Source organism: Silurus aristotelis, assembly GCF_946808225.1.
Source record: "Silurus aristotelis genome assembly, chromosome: 7".
NCBI lineage: Eukaryota > Metazoa > Chordata > Actinopteri > Siluriformes > Siluridae > Silurus > Silurus aristotelis.
In genome coordinates this window covers 26,226,126-26,238,416 of record NC_139580.1, presented here as the reverse complement: position 1 = coordinate 26,238,416, position 12,291 = coordinate 26,226,126, and the positions used below count along the sequence as shown (strand labels likewise).

Genomic DNA, 12,291 nt, shown 5'->3' with positions numbered 1-12,291 from the left:
ATAATTGAATATGATGAAAAAAAAAATGTTTATCATTATGAAAACATATGAATATTTTATTTGCCATACAATTACTTCATGCATAAAAGGACATTCGTATTATAAACGGAAAACTAATTCGCACGAATAAACGCGAATTGTGGTTGGATTCGGGTTTTTTTTGTAATTATTATTATTATTATTATTATTATTATTATTATTATTATTATTATTATTATTTTGGGTGAGAAAAAAATAAAAACAATACTAAGAATGACTGCATTATGAGATTATTCGTTTATGAATATTTTTCTGTGGGCCAAAATGAATGGACTTCCGGTTTGGCATCGCTGGAGTGACGTCACGCCTGCTGGAGTGGCACCTTTCAGACATGGAGGAAGTGAGAGGTGGGTTTCATTCAGCTTTGGGTTTTATTTTAGCGTTATTATTAATAAGGATTATTTTGGACCAGCATTCATATGTGAAAGGGAAGCGTTCAGGACGTGGGCGTGTGACAGTGTGTGTGTGTGTGTGTGTGTGTGTGTGTTCATGGTGCACTTGGTGTCCATAGCGCAGTGCAGTTGTCTCTAGACGCAGTGTGTGAGAAACCTGAGAAAGTCTTGCGATTACATGATTAAATCTTATTGAACGTTTTTTCCTTGGTGTCGGTGTGTAAAGTCAAGTGTGTAGACTCTTGATTTGTCTTCTGCAGTGTTTCCACTGTCATGCATGGTCCAAAACTATGCCTGGGGGAAGGTGGGGCTGGACAGTGAGGTGGCCAAGCTGGTGCTAGGTGGAGATCCTCAAGCTGTCATACAGGATGACAGACCATACGCCGAGGTAAGCACATGATCCACTTACACCTGATCATCACTGATCACAGATCCAGGCTTATCTGCTCTTTAGGTGAACCTTCTTTTGATTAAAGCTGAGTTTGTGGACACCTGACCATCACACCCATAGGTTCTGATGGTCATATGTTATCTTTAATGTCCCAGCAGTCCAAAACCTTTTTTGCATCACGGACCTGACGTGTAATAATGTGCATATTATATTAGTATTACAACAGTGATTCAATTGGGGGGCTGGGGGGGATCCGGGACCCACCCCCATAAGGCATTAGGGACCCCATGACAAGTAATAAATAGACTTAGGGGGTCCCCAAGATTATTTTATTAAAAAGTCTATGAATTGCACAACAACTAGGGACCCCTCCATAAGACTTGACTCAATTCGGGCACTGGTTTTACACATATTATATGATTTTATGATCATAACACAATAATAATATTAATCATATCATAAATATAAATTAATATCATAACATGTGATAAAACACAATTCACCGTTCTGTACGTTTGGGGAGGGGGAATAAATGCAAAACTTAAAAATTGCTTGTCGTTTTTTTATTAACGCAGTTTATAATTATTTAACATTTGTGAACAACAATAAAAAAAATTATTTTCAAAACAATTTTCAATCAAATGCCTGCTTGGTTAAATTATATATCAAATAATATTTTTTAATATTTTCGAAAAACATAAATAAATAAATCAGATGAATGAAATGTACTTTTTTTATCATAGTGAATAAATTGGCACAACACTTCCTTCGCTCCCTCGATATGTGGAATTGTCGGGATTTTCTCCTTTCAAGAGAAATTCACGAAGCCGCGCATAAAACGGCAAAGAATCCGTATATTGCTTTACAACGCACGGCAAATCGTAAATCTAGTTTCTATTTTATCCCTCTGCCATTTTTGTGTATTTCTTTCGAAGTTTAATAATAAACAATAAAAAGGGAGTGAAACTGCGCTCAAAGTGCGAAGCGGAGACTAAACAAACCCGCGGTCCGCCATTTAATATGTTCCTGAGGGAACTGGGATTTTTTACTTGTTTCCGCAAGTAACAGGGATTGCATTCGGTACACGCCTATTATATATAGAAAAATGGAATTGTGACTATTTTAGTGTAGGCATTAGCGTGTTCAGGTACTGGTTGGTTGAAGGAGTGTAGTCAGTGTTCCAGAACGAAAGGTGATCAGTGGGGCTTTCTTCATGGCTTTGTTAGAAGGATGCTCCAGTTCTACTTCTGCTATAACATTGGCTGACTATGTCTTCAGGGAACTCGCTTTGTATACAGCGTCCTCGCACTGCTGGAAAAGCAGGTTTGACTGCTTAGATGCAGTGAAGGAAAATGAAAAGGTCTTGTCTAAGTTCTAGTAAAGGAAAGTGATGAGGTGGCAGCTCAGTGGTTAAGGCATTGGACCTTGGTTCATAAGGTCATGAGTTCAAATCCCAGCTGCCACCGCTGGGTCCTTAAGCAAGGCCCTTAACTCTTAAATACTTAGTTGTAAGTTGCTCTGGATATGGCCGTCTGCCAAATCGTGTAAATGTACACGCTAGAAGGTCCTGTGTTTCTAAACTCGTGGTATCGGTTCAGGGAAGAAGAATCACCTATAAGTGTGACGGTCAGCTGTCCAGCGTCTTTCACTCGCATTCACTTATAGGAGAAAATACTTCAGTAAAAAGGAAAGACATAAAGAATTGTCAGCCCGAGGTACACAAAATGTACAGTTCAGTCTGTTTCTTGGTTTTTAAATGAAGGTCCGGTTCAATTTCGGTCCAGTTAGAGGGGGGAAGAAACGCTGGGAAGAAACGCTTTCCCATTTTTTTCCTACGTTTTACACGTCAACTTCGAGGACAAGATGTTCACAATCACTATAGAGTTTAATAGACTTTTTAATAGACTGTTTTTGTTACAAAGTAAATTGTAAAGTGTAAACTTGAAAGCAACTTCTCTTGTTTTTAATTGCGCTCTTTAAATAAAGATCAACGACTAATCCTACTATCCCCCGGGAAAGATTTGGATTTCCCTATGTCATTTCTGTCCTATTATCAATGGTCTGCTGATTTGGGATTGCACATCGCCTCTCGCTTGCTCATGTAAGATCTGTATCTATATCCTGAATTCTATAAAGCTGCTTGTGACCCTGTTTAATGAATCAAACTGACACATGCCTTTTAGCTCAACAAAATCTGTAAATAGCTTTGGCCTTTGTGAATCGGTTTATTTCTGTCTTGGCCTGGATCCCAAAAAAACAAAAAAAAAACATAGCAGGTCTATTAAAATAATGGAACGCCTCCTGTGAGACACACTTAGAGGTCATGCATGGCTCTTTAAATAGCTAAAAGGTCAAGCAGGGTCTGTGTGAAGGTGTCGCGTAGCTGTGTAAAGGCTCTAGAAGCTTCTGTCTCCGTTGTTTCTTGGCTGAATAAACAAATCGACGGTTGTTCGTAGATCTTGTGAGATGCATTATGTGCGCATGTGTGTGTTTATTAGCTTTGGATGGGCGCCCACCCTAAAGGAGATGCTCTTATCAAAGACAACAGAATTTCGCAGAGGACCCTAGGGCAGTGGATCGCTGATTACCCAGCGTGCTTGGGGTCAAAAGTCAAAGACACCTTCCATGGGCAGCTCCCTTTCTTGTTTAAAGTGCTGTCGGTCAACACTGCGCTTTCCATCCAAGCTCATCCCAATAGAGTGAGTATTAAAGGGTCAGGGGGATCAGATAGGAAATAATACATATTATTTCACCGGACATCAATTTTTTGCACACATTTTCAACTAAGCTAAATGCTTTTTAGGAGCTAGCGGCTAAGCTACACGCCCAGTTCCCTGAGCATTACCCTGACAACAACCACAAGCCCGAGATGGCGATTGCACTGACTGAGTTTGAAGGCCTGTGTGGTTTCCGGCCATTGGAAGAAATCATATCCTTTCTCAAAAGTGAGTCAGTACATTGTTCCCACGTTGGATTGTGCGGCGTGTATTCCCATGTGCATTTTTGCTGAATCGGTGTTTTTCGCCCACAGATGTCCCAGAATTCCATGCGCTGGTAGGTAATGAGCCAGCGGATGAGCTGCAGAGAAGCAGAGATAACCCTGCACGTGCCTCTCTTGCACTGAAGAAGTGCTTCAGCAGGATGATGAACTGTGAGAAGAAAGTATTTGTAGATCAGCTGAACATGCTGGTGAAAAGAGTCTCTGAAGAAGGTGAGAAACACATTTTAAATTTCCAGGTGAACATTGTACTCCCAGGAGACTACACCAGATGTATTCATTGTTTGATTAAAGAAAAAAAAAAAAACACTATTTCTTTATTCTCCCCTTGTCCTAGAGGCTGCAGGCAAAGACGTATGCGGCAGTAACGGAGAGCTGCTGCTTCGGCTCCACTCTCAGTACCCGGGTGATATTGGCTGTTTTTCCATCTACTTCCTGAACCGCATTGTGCTGCATCCAGGAGAGGCCATGTTTCTGGGAGCTAATGAACCTCACGCCTATCTGTCTGGAGGTAACTATCTTTTTCTGATCTGTTTATTGCCCTATTCGGATTTCTAAAATATAAAATTAAGAATTTGTAAAAATATTTATTTTTATAAAAACAAAGGCTATGTCCACACTATTCCGGATGAATTAGAAATTATATGAATATGAATTAGTGTTTTCGTCTGAAAACCCTCCGCAAAACGTCTGAAAACACTCACGTCCCTGTACTGCGCATAAGCAAAACGTATATTTTTGCTGTAAATTTGTAGTACGGCAATGACTTTTTTTGTTTAATGAAAAACAGAGTCTCGTTGTGGACGGAAGACCAAAACGGGCGAAAAAATATGCATTTTCGAACTGAAACGTACAGTATCTGTGTATACATGGCCAAAAGGCGTTTTTTGAGATGTTCATTGTTTGTTCTTAAACTATGACCAAATGCTGACTATAAATTCATCTTCCAGACTGCATCGAGTGCATGGCATGTTCGGATAACACAGTGCGTGCCGGACTGACTCCGAAGTACATCGATGTGAACACGTTGTGTGAAATGTTAAACTACAGTCCCGCTCCGGCCAGTGCCAAAATCTTTCCCGCAATTCAGGACCCTTCAGACCCCTGTGTCCGCCTGTACGACCCACCTGTACCGGACTTCACTGTCATGAGGATACAGGTAAGTTACGCAAAGTTTTGACCTCAATCCTAGTTTTGACCTCAAACCTTTGGAGTAACCGCGAACACTGAACCACAGGCCGCCTCACATTATGGTGTTCACAAACTTTTGTTCCTATGTATTCTTATAGAAAGCGGGCAAAATGTTTGGTTATGATCTGAGGTTATGACTGGATAGATAGATAGATAGACAGACGGACGGACGGACGGACGGACACGGATGGACGGACGGAGTTACTTTGGAGTAACCGCGAACACTGAACCACAGGCCGCCTCACATTATGATGTTCACAAACTTTTGTTCCTATGTATCCTTATAGAAAGCGGGCAAAATATTTGGTTATGATCTGAGGTTATGACTAGATAGATAGATAGATAGACAGACGGACGGACGGACGGACACTTTATTCAATCCAATGGGAAAGTTACAAATTCCAGCAGTATCCACAAACCTAGGCAATAAGGCATGCAATAAATACAAATAAAAATGTAGAGTAATAAACTTAAGTTACAAATTCTGTGCGAAAACTGAGTGTTTTTAACAAGTCCTGTGCAAATCCGAGTATTTTAAGAAGTCCTGTGCAAACTGGAGTGTTAATGTGCATGGTCTACAGTGTGTAGTACAGTTCAGAACAGTGAGGAAAGTCAGCACTGACTTTCCCCCCTGAAGTGGAATTGAGCCGCATGGCATGGGGGAAGAACAACCTCCGCTATCTGTCAGTGGAGCAGGGCGGTTAAGCAGCCTGTCACTGAAGCTGCTCCTCTGCCTGTAGTCGGTGCTGTGCAGTGGATGCAGTGGCTTGTCCATGATTGACAGGAGCCTGCTCAGCACCTGTGTCTCTGCCACTGATGTCAGGCAGTCTGAGCCCACAACCGAGCCCACCTTCCTCACTAGAGTGTCCAGACACGAGGCGTCCTTCTTCTTGATGCTGCCTCCCCAGCACACCTCCGCATAGAATAGGGCACGCGCCACAACAGTCTGACAGAGCATCTGTAGCAGCTTTTTGCAGACGTTGAAGGACGCCAACCTTCTGAGGAAATAAGCCGTCTATGTCCTCTCCTGCACAGAGCGTCCATGTTAGCAGTATCGTCTATTGAAGTCCTGGATCACTTTCCTATACTCCTCCTTCCCCCCTCCTGATACAGCCTACGATAGCAGTGTCGTCTGCGAACTATTGCACATGGTTGGACTCTGTTATGTTAAAAGTCCGCTATGTACAGGGTAAACAGGACTGGAGAGAGCACAGTCCCTTGCGGCGCTCCCCTACTGCTTACCACAGTGTCAGACCTGCAGTCACCCAGTTGCATGTACTGAGGTCTCCCTGTCAAGTAGTCCGTGATCCACGCCACCAGGTGTGAGCCCACTCCCATCTCTTTTACCTTATCTTTAAGGAGCAGCGTCTGGATGGTGTTGAAAGCACTGGAGGAGTCAAAAAATGTCATTCTCACAAATGGCATTCTTGTATGCAAACAGCAGAGGGTCAAGGGGCATGGCGGACCTGGGGCATCATGTGGTGTAACAGCACCCTCTCCAGAGACGTCAGGGAGACTGCTTTCAGCTGCTTCCAGTGAATATCTTCATCCCGTCCCACACCTCCTTCATGCTGTTATTCTGCAACATCTGCTCCAGCTTCCTGTTGTACTGCTCCTTCCCTGAGAAGGACTTTGAGTTCCCTCTGCATAAGCTTAATCTCCTGCTTTCTTTTGGTTCAGAAGACCCTTGATGTCAGGGCTTATTGTTTGCATAGCAGCATACAGTTCTTACCAGAACACAACAACATCCATACAGAAGTTCACAACCTTCTCAATGTTCCCACTGTGCGACCCCTGCAGTACATCCCAGTCTGTGTTCCTGATGCAGTCTCTAAAAGCCTGCTCTGCCTCAGTAGATGTTCCTGAATGAGCGTTTGGTTGTGGGTAACCTCCTCACTCTTGGTTTGCAGTGAGGCTGAAGCAGAATAAGCTTGTGGTCTGCTTTCCAAAGTGCAGGCAGAGGGGTGGGGCTGTACACATCCTTTACATTGTCATATAGTCAATAGTCCTATTTCCCCTGGTGTTACAGTCCACATACTGGGAGAAAGCCGGTTCAGAGTAACATGATTAAAGTCCGCAGAGATTAACACAAGTGATGTGTTTGTAGTCTAGCAACAGCGGAATGGATGATGACAAAAACCACTACTGCGTCGGCATGTTGGGGAATGTTAACAATGAGAACACTGGCGTGTTCAAAATTTCTGGGCAAGTAATGGCAAACTTACAGCCAGAAGTTCAGTGTCCCTGCAGCAGTAAATTTTTATACTCACATGCCTAAGATTACACCACCTCGTGTTCAGGAATATAGTGAGTTCTCCTCCTTTTCCGCTTCCCGCAGGCTTTAGTGTGTCTATCCACCCTGACTGTGCTGAAGCCAGGTAGCTCCACATTAGCATCTGGAATGCTAGTCGTGAGACAGGTTTCGCAGAAGCACAACAGACTGCATTCTGAAGTTCAAAAAAGAGCAAGGCACATGGAGCTTCTGGAAAGACTGCAACTCTCCTCTGCCTGTAGTCGGTGCTGTGCAGTGGATGCAGTGGCTTGTCCATGATTGACAGGAGCCTGCTCAGCACCTGTCTCTCTGCCACTGATGTCAGGCTGTCCAGCTCTGAGCCCACAACTGTGCCCACCTTCCTCACCAGAGTGTCCAGACATGACCGTCCTTCTTCTTGACGCTGCCTCCCCAGCACACCTCCGCATAGAATAGGGCACTCACCTTAACAGTCTGATGGAACATCTGTAGCAGCTTTTTGCGGACGTTGAAGGACGCCAACCTTCTGAGGAAATAAGCCGTCTTTGTTCTCTCCTGCACAGAGCGTCCGTGTTAGCAGTATCATCCATTAAATCATACAATGAAGTCCTGGATCAGTTTCCTGTACTCCCCATTACTGGAAAAAAAATATTCCCTTGAATTTCAGAGCACGTAAGCTAGGGGTGTAACAGTACACGTATTCGTACCGGACCGAATACAATTCTTTTTTATGTGTGAAACGTAGCTAAAATCTGATTTCCCTCACGTATAAAGTGGCAGACCTCACGTTTGTTTAGTCTCCGCCTCACACTTTTAGCTCAGAGTCACTGTTTTATTTTTTATTATTATTATTATTATTATTAAACGTGAAAACCTGCACAACAATGCCAGGTGTATAAAAACGAAACTACAGTTAGCGCGGTGTCACCGTGGTTACTCAGTCCGTACCGGAAATAGGATTTGTAGTGTGCCGAAACACAATTTATTTGATTGTTTAGCGTTTTATACTACAATTTATTTTTTATTTTTTAGAAGCTTCAGGAAACCCTCTTTAAGAAAATCCACATATCAAGGGAGTGAATGAATGAAGGATAGAGGGAAAGATCTTTGGTAAAATATGATGAAATAAGTAGAACAGTTAAGTAGAACATATCTTTAGAAAAATAAATATTAAATGTAAAACACACACACACACACACACACTAATAACACATCTGTATTATTCAAATAGGGTCTGATAAATGTAATGTTGAATTGCATTTTTCCATTTATTTATTTGTATTAAATTTAATTCATGCCAATTTAATCGATTGCTCAATGTAATAAGTACATTGTATTCATTTCATTCCTTTTATTTTATTTTTATATAAATACATAATCAAATATATATATATATATATTTTTTTTATTTTGACAAAATATAGTAAAATATTATTATATATATTATTTAACCAAGCAGTCATTTTATTTGTATTTTTTTTTTTTTTTTTTCACAATTAAAAATAATTTTATGTTTTGCATTTCTTCCCCTGAAATGTACCAAAATTGAACCGAACCGTGACTTAAAAACCAGGGTTCATACCGAACCGTGAATTTCATGTACCGCTACACCCCTGATGTCAGAATTCGATGCGCACTTTTTTGCGTTTTTAAGCAGAAACCCTAATGATTCGTTTTAGATCAGATCCGTCAGTGTGTGTTCTGAACACATGCTTCAGTAAAAGGGATTAGGCATGAGGAAATAAATCTTGCATTTTGTTCAACGCAGATCACATGACCAGCATCACACATTAGGTGGTCTCCTACTTTACATCTACAGTTCTAGATTTAAGTACTAAATACAGTTGAATATTTTTTTGCTGTGTTCTATCTCCAGGTTCCTCCCTCGGTGAAGCAGTACACCATGAGCTCTTTGGACTGTGCGTCTATCCTGTTAGTGATCCAGGGCGAGGCCAGCACTCTATCAGACCTCATGCTGCACAAGGGTTCCGTCCTGTTCATCTCAGCCAATGAGAGCGTCACGCTGCAGGTGACATCGTCTTCTGGCATTAGAATGTTCCGAGCCTGCTGTCTTCTCTAGACAGAAATGCGGTCCTGAGGTCGTAGGACATGTTTTGGTCTCGCTGATATGTTCAGCGTGTATGATTTTACCCATAATACATTGGTTTTAACGTTGCTCCTTGATCAGCAACTTTAAGGGAACATAACCACTGAGGATTAACCAAACCATTTCAGCAATATACCAAGCAAAATCAGTATAGTGACAACACACACACACACACACACAGAAATATACCCATGTGGTGTCTTTTGGTAGGGGTCCTTTCCTTTGAGCCGTATAATGGTTGAATTAAGGAACAGGTATTTGGGTGATGGGTAACTTTACGAAGTGCCAGTTTTCTCATTCCGAGCATATTTATGGCCGAGCATGACGAATCATTTGAGATTATTTGCTTTTGTGTTTGCCTGAAGAAAAAGTCCTTTTAGTCCCCTCCTTATTATTACGCATGTGCTTTGATAGAAACGAGCCAGTCATCTGCTGACGTCACCTCACCCAGCCCAGTTAGATTCATCATTCGAATGCGCAGCTGCATGTTGTAGTTGACTTTCTAATTAGGATTTAATCTAACAAAATAAATAAATTGCAGCTTGCATTAAGGTTATTATAGGAGTCCTAAGAGGGCGTGCATTATAATGTTTTATTCTTTCTTTTCGTCTCATGAACTTGACATTACAAGAGTAGTTTTCTCGTTATCTCGCCATAATGAAAGTAGTTTTCTCGTGATGTCGGCATGAAAGTAGTTTTCACGACTTAATTTTCTAGGCATAACAAAAGTTATTACGTGATTTCGCCATAACTAAAGTAGTTTTCTCGTGATCTCGACATCAAAGTAGTTTTCTGGTGATCTCGACATCAAAGTAGTTTTCTTATGATCTCGACATCAAAGTAGTCACGACTTAATTTTCTCACCATAAAAAAAGTAGTTTTGTCGTCATCACGACTTTTCTCGTTTTCTCACCATAACAAAAGTTGATTTACATGATTTCGACAAAGTAGTTTTCTTGTTATCACGACTTAATTTTCTCGGAATAACAAAAGTTCCTCATGAACTCGACATACAAGTTGTTGTATCGTAATTTCGCCATTACAAAAGTTGTTTTTTTGTGATTTCAACGTAACAGAAGTTGTTTTCTCGTGAGCTCTTCATAACAGAAGTTGTTTTCTCGTGATCTCTTCATAACAAAAGTTGTTTTCTCGTGATCTCCTCGTAACAGAAGTTGTTTTTAAAGTAAAAGCATTTGCTTTGATCGGGGACTCAAACACAAACTACAATAGCTCTGTGTCTGTTAGTGATTGACACCTTACACTTAAGTGGGAGGAGGCTGTCAGGTCTGCCATTTTATTGTGGAAGACAATATAGTGACCCTGAATGTGTAATCGATTTCATTACCAGCCAGTTTGAGAGACTGGGGCGTCTGCATGCAAACTAATCGTGATAACGAGAAAAGAAGAAAGAAAAAATATTATAACGCATGACCTCTTAGGACTTGTGAAGGTTATGCCTAAAGTAAAATGAAATTCTCACAGGGAAATGTTTTAACCTGAAAGCACATGCTCAGTCAGCAGACTCACGAATCACTCTTCTATGTGAAACGCAAAACTCACTCTTCAGGGACTTTTTAAATTATAAAAATAACCACTACTGAGAAAAAAAAAAACCTTCCGGTTTTTATTTAAGAACGTAAAACCGATTTTACGTCCTCTTTTATGAATCTGCTAATAGAGTCGGTTGTAAACAGGATGCTGATCGGATCTCTTTAGTTTTTTTCTTGATGAAAGAGGAAACCAGTGATCAAGTTGCTGATAGTGTTTTTACATGACTAGCGTGAAAGTTGTTCCTGGTACTACCCGTCCTCCGTCCGTGTTCCTCTGCAAGTACGTGTTTGTTCTTTCCCTGAGACGTCTCTTACTGGAATCACATGACGATATTTGATGTACAAAGTATCTTACGAATATTTGTTTACTGTAATCTCTGTGCACTTTTTTGCGAGGGCATCCGATGCGGGTAGTGCACCAGATCCTCAGATTTTCAGTGTTTGCTACCTCCGGTGAAGGGTCGGAATAAAGGCATGGATTAGCATTTTGGAATCTGCCGTGGCATGAGGATGTGTAAACTATTTAAACCCTATTAAACTACAATTCTGTCGAAATTCTTCAGGACTTTGTGTTTTCTTCTTGAACATCTTCAGCAAACGGTTTATCCTGGTCCGGGAACGCCAGGCCACGGTGGGAATAGTTCCAAGATGGGATGCCAGGTCATAACAAGACAACATGTACACTAGGGTTGGGTATCGTTTACATTTTATCAATACATGTACTTTTTATTACTACTCTCTATAAGTCCCACGCTTCATGAAAGTACTTGAATATTACACACATGGTTTCAAGGCCTGGAAGGTATTGGTCCTTGAAAGTGCTTAAATTTGAAATAAATAATTTTTTAGTAGAGCGGTGCTTTAATCTTAACAACAAATGTTTGTTAGGAGTCTGTCTGTCCCCCTTACTACTAGAATATTTGTTTTATAACATTTAACATTACATTGTTAGCAGTGTATCCGAGTGTTTACTTTTGCGGTACTTCCCCTTGAATTTGTACTGAGCTGGGGGCCATGCTGGAGGGGACCATGCTTGAGTGGGTTTGGTTTCAAAAGTGAAGTTTAAATCAATGCAAAATGTTATTATATACAATTGAGTGCCTCCACCTTTGTGGTAACAGTCCCAATACTTTTGGAAATGTAGTGTATATATGGTTAAAATGACAAAAGTTTCTTGACTTGACCAGTTTGACTCCACCATAGTGACAGGCAATAAATCTTCCACTTTGAATGTAGTGACAGCCCTAGGACCCTCTTTCCATGCATCACAACGGTGAAGGGTCTGCTCCTGGCTGTCAGAGTCAGTGAGACACTGACAGTAAAACCCTTTCTAGCGTATCGTTTTCTGTGGGGTTATTCATATCAGATTCAC

The 12,291-nt window shown here is 41.2% G+C and overlaps 2 protein-coding genes across 3 annotated transcripts in view; one reads left to right on the top strand and one right to left on the bottom strand.

The window, feature by feature from the left end:
- Positions 1-12,291, bottom strand: part of best1 (bestrophin 1) — an 84,516-nt gene that overhangs the window by 48,024 nt on the left and 24,201 nt on the right. The window lies entirely within an intron of this gene.
- mpi (mannose phosphate isomerase) lies at positions 140-11,474 on the top strand. 2 transcript variants are annotated; one of them, XR_014534301.1, is made up of 9 exons: positions 140-386; positions 692-819; positions 3,321-3,521; positions 3,626-3,767; positions 3,854-4,033; positions 4,158-4,331; positions 4,771-4,979; positions 9,139-10,212; positions 10,321-11,474. XR_014534301.1 is itself a non-coding variant. In XM_083546438.1 (8 exons), exons 1-8 carry the CDS (start codon positions 308-310, stop codon positions 9,340-9,342), a joined length of 1,317 nt encoding a protein of 438 aa, XP_083402564.1. In that variant the 5' UTR covers positions 140-307; the 3' UTR covers positions 9,343-11,474. The 2 variants fall into 2 exon arrangements, 1 of the variants encoding a protein (XP_083402564.1); XM_083546438.1 differs by having other exon boundaries at positions 9,139-11,474.

Excerpts from the sequence above, each read along its gene's own strand:
- mpi (XM_083546438.1), top strand. The coding sequence starts at position 308 with ATGGACTTCCGGTTTGGCATCGCTGGAGTGACGTCACGCCTGCTGGAG. Across the intron at positions 820-3,320 it reads ATGACAGACCATACGCCGAG|CTTTGGATGGGCGCCCACCC; the intron begins GTAAGCACATGA and ends TGTGTTTATTAG. Across the intron at positions 4,980-9,138 it reads TCACTGTCATGAGGATACAG|GTTCCTCCCTCGGTGAAGCA; the intron begins GTAAGTTACGCA and ends TTCTATCTCCAG.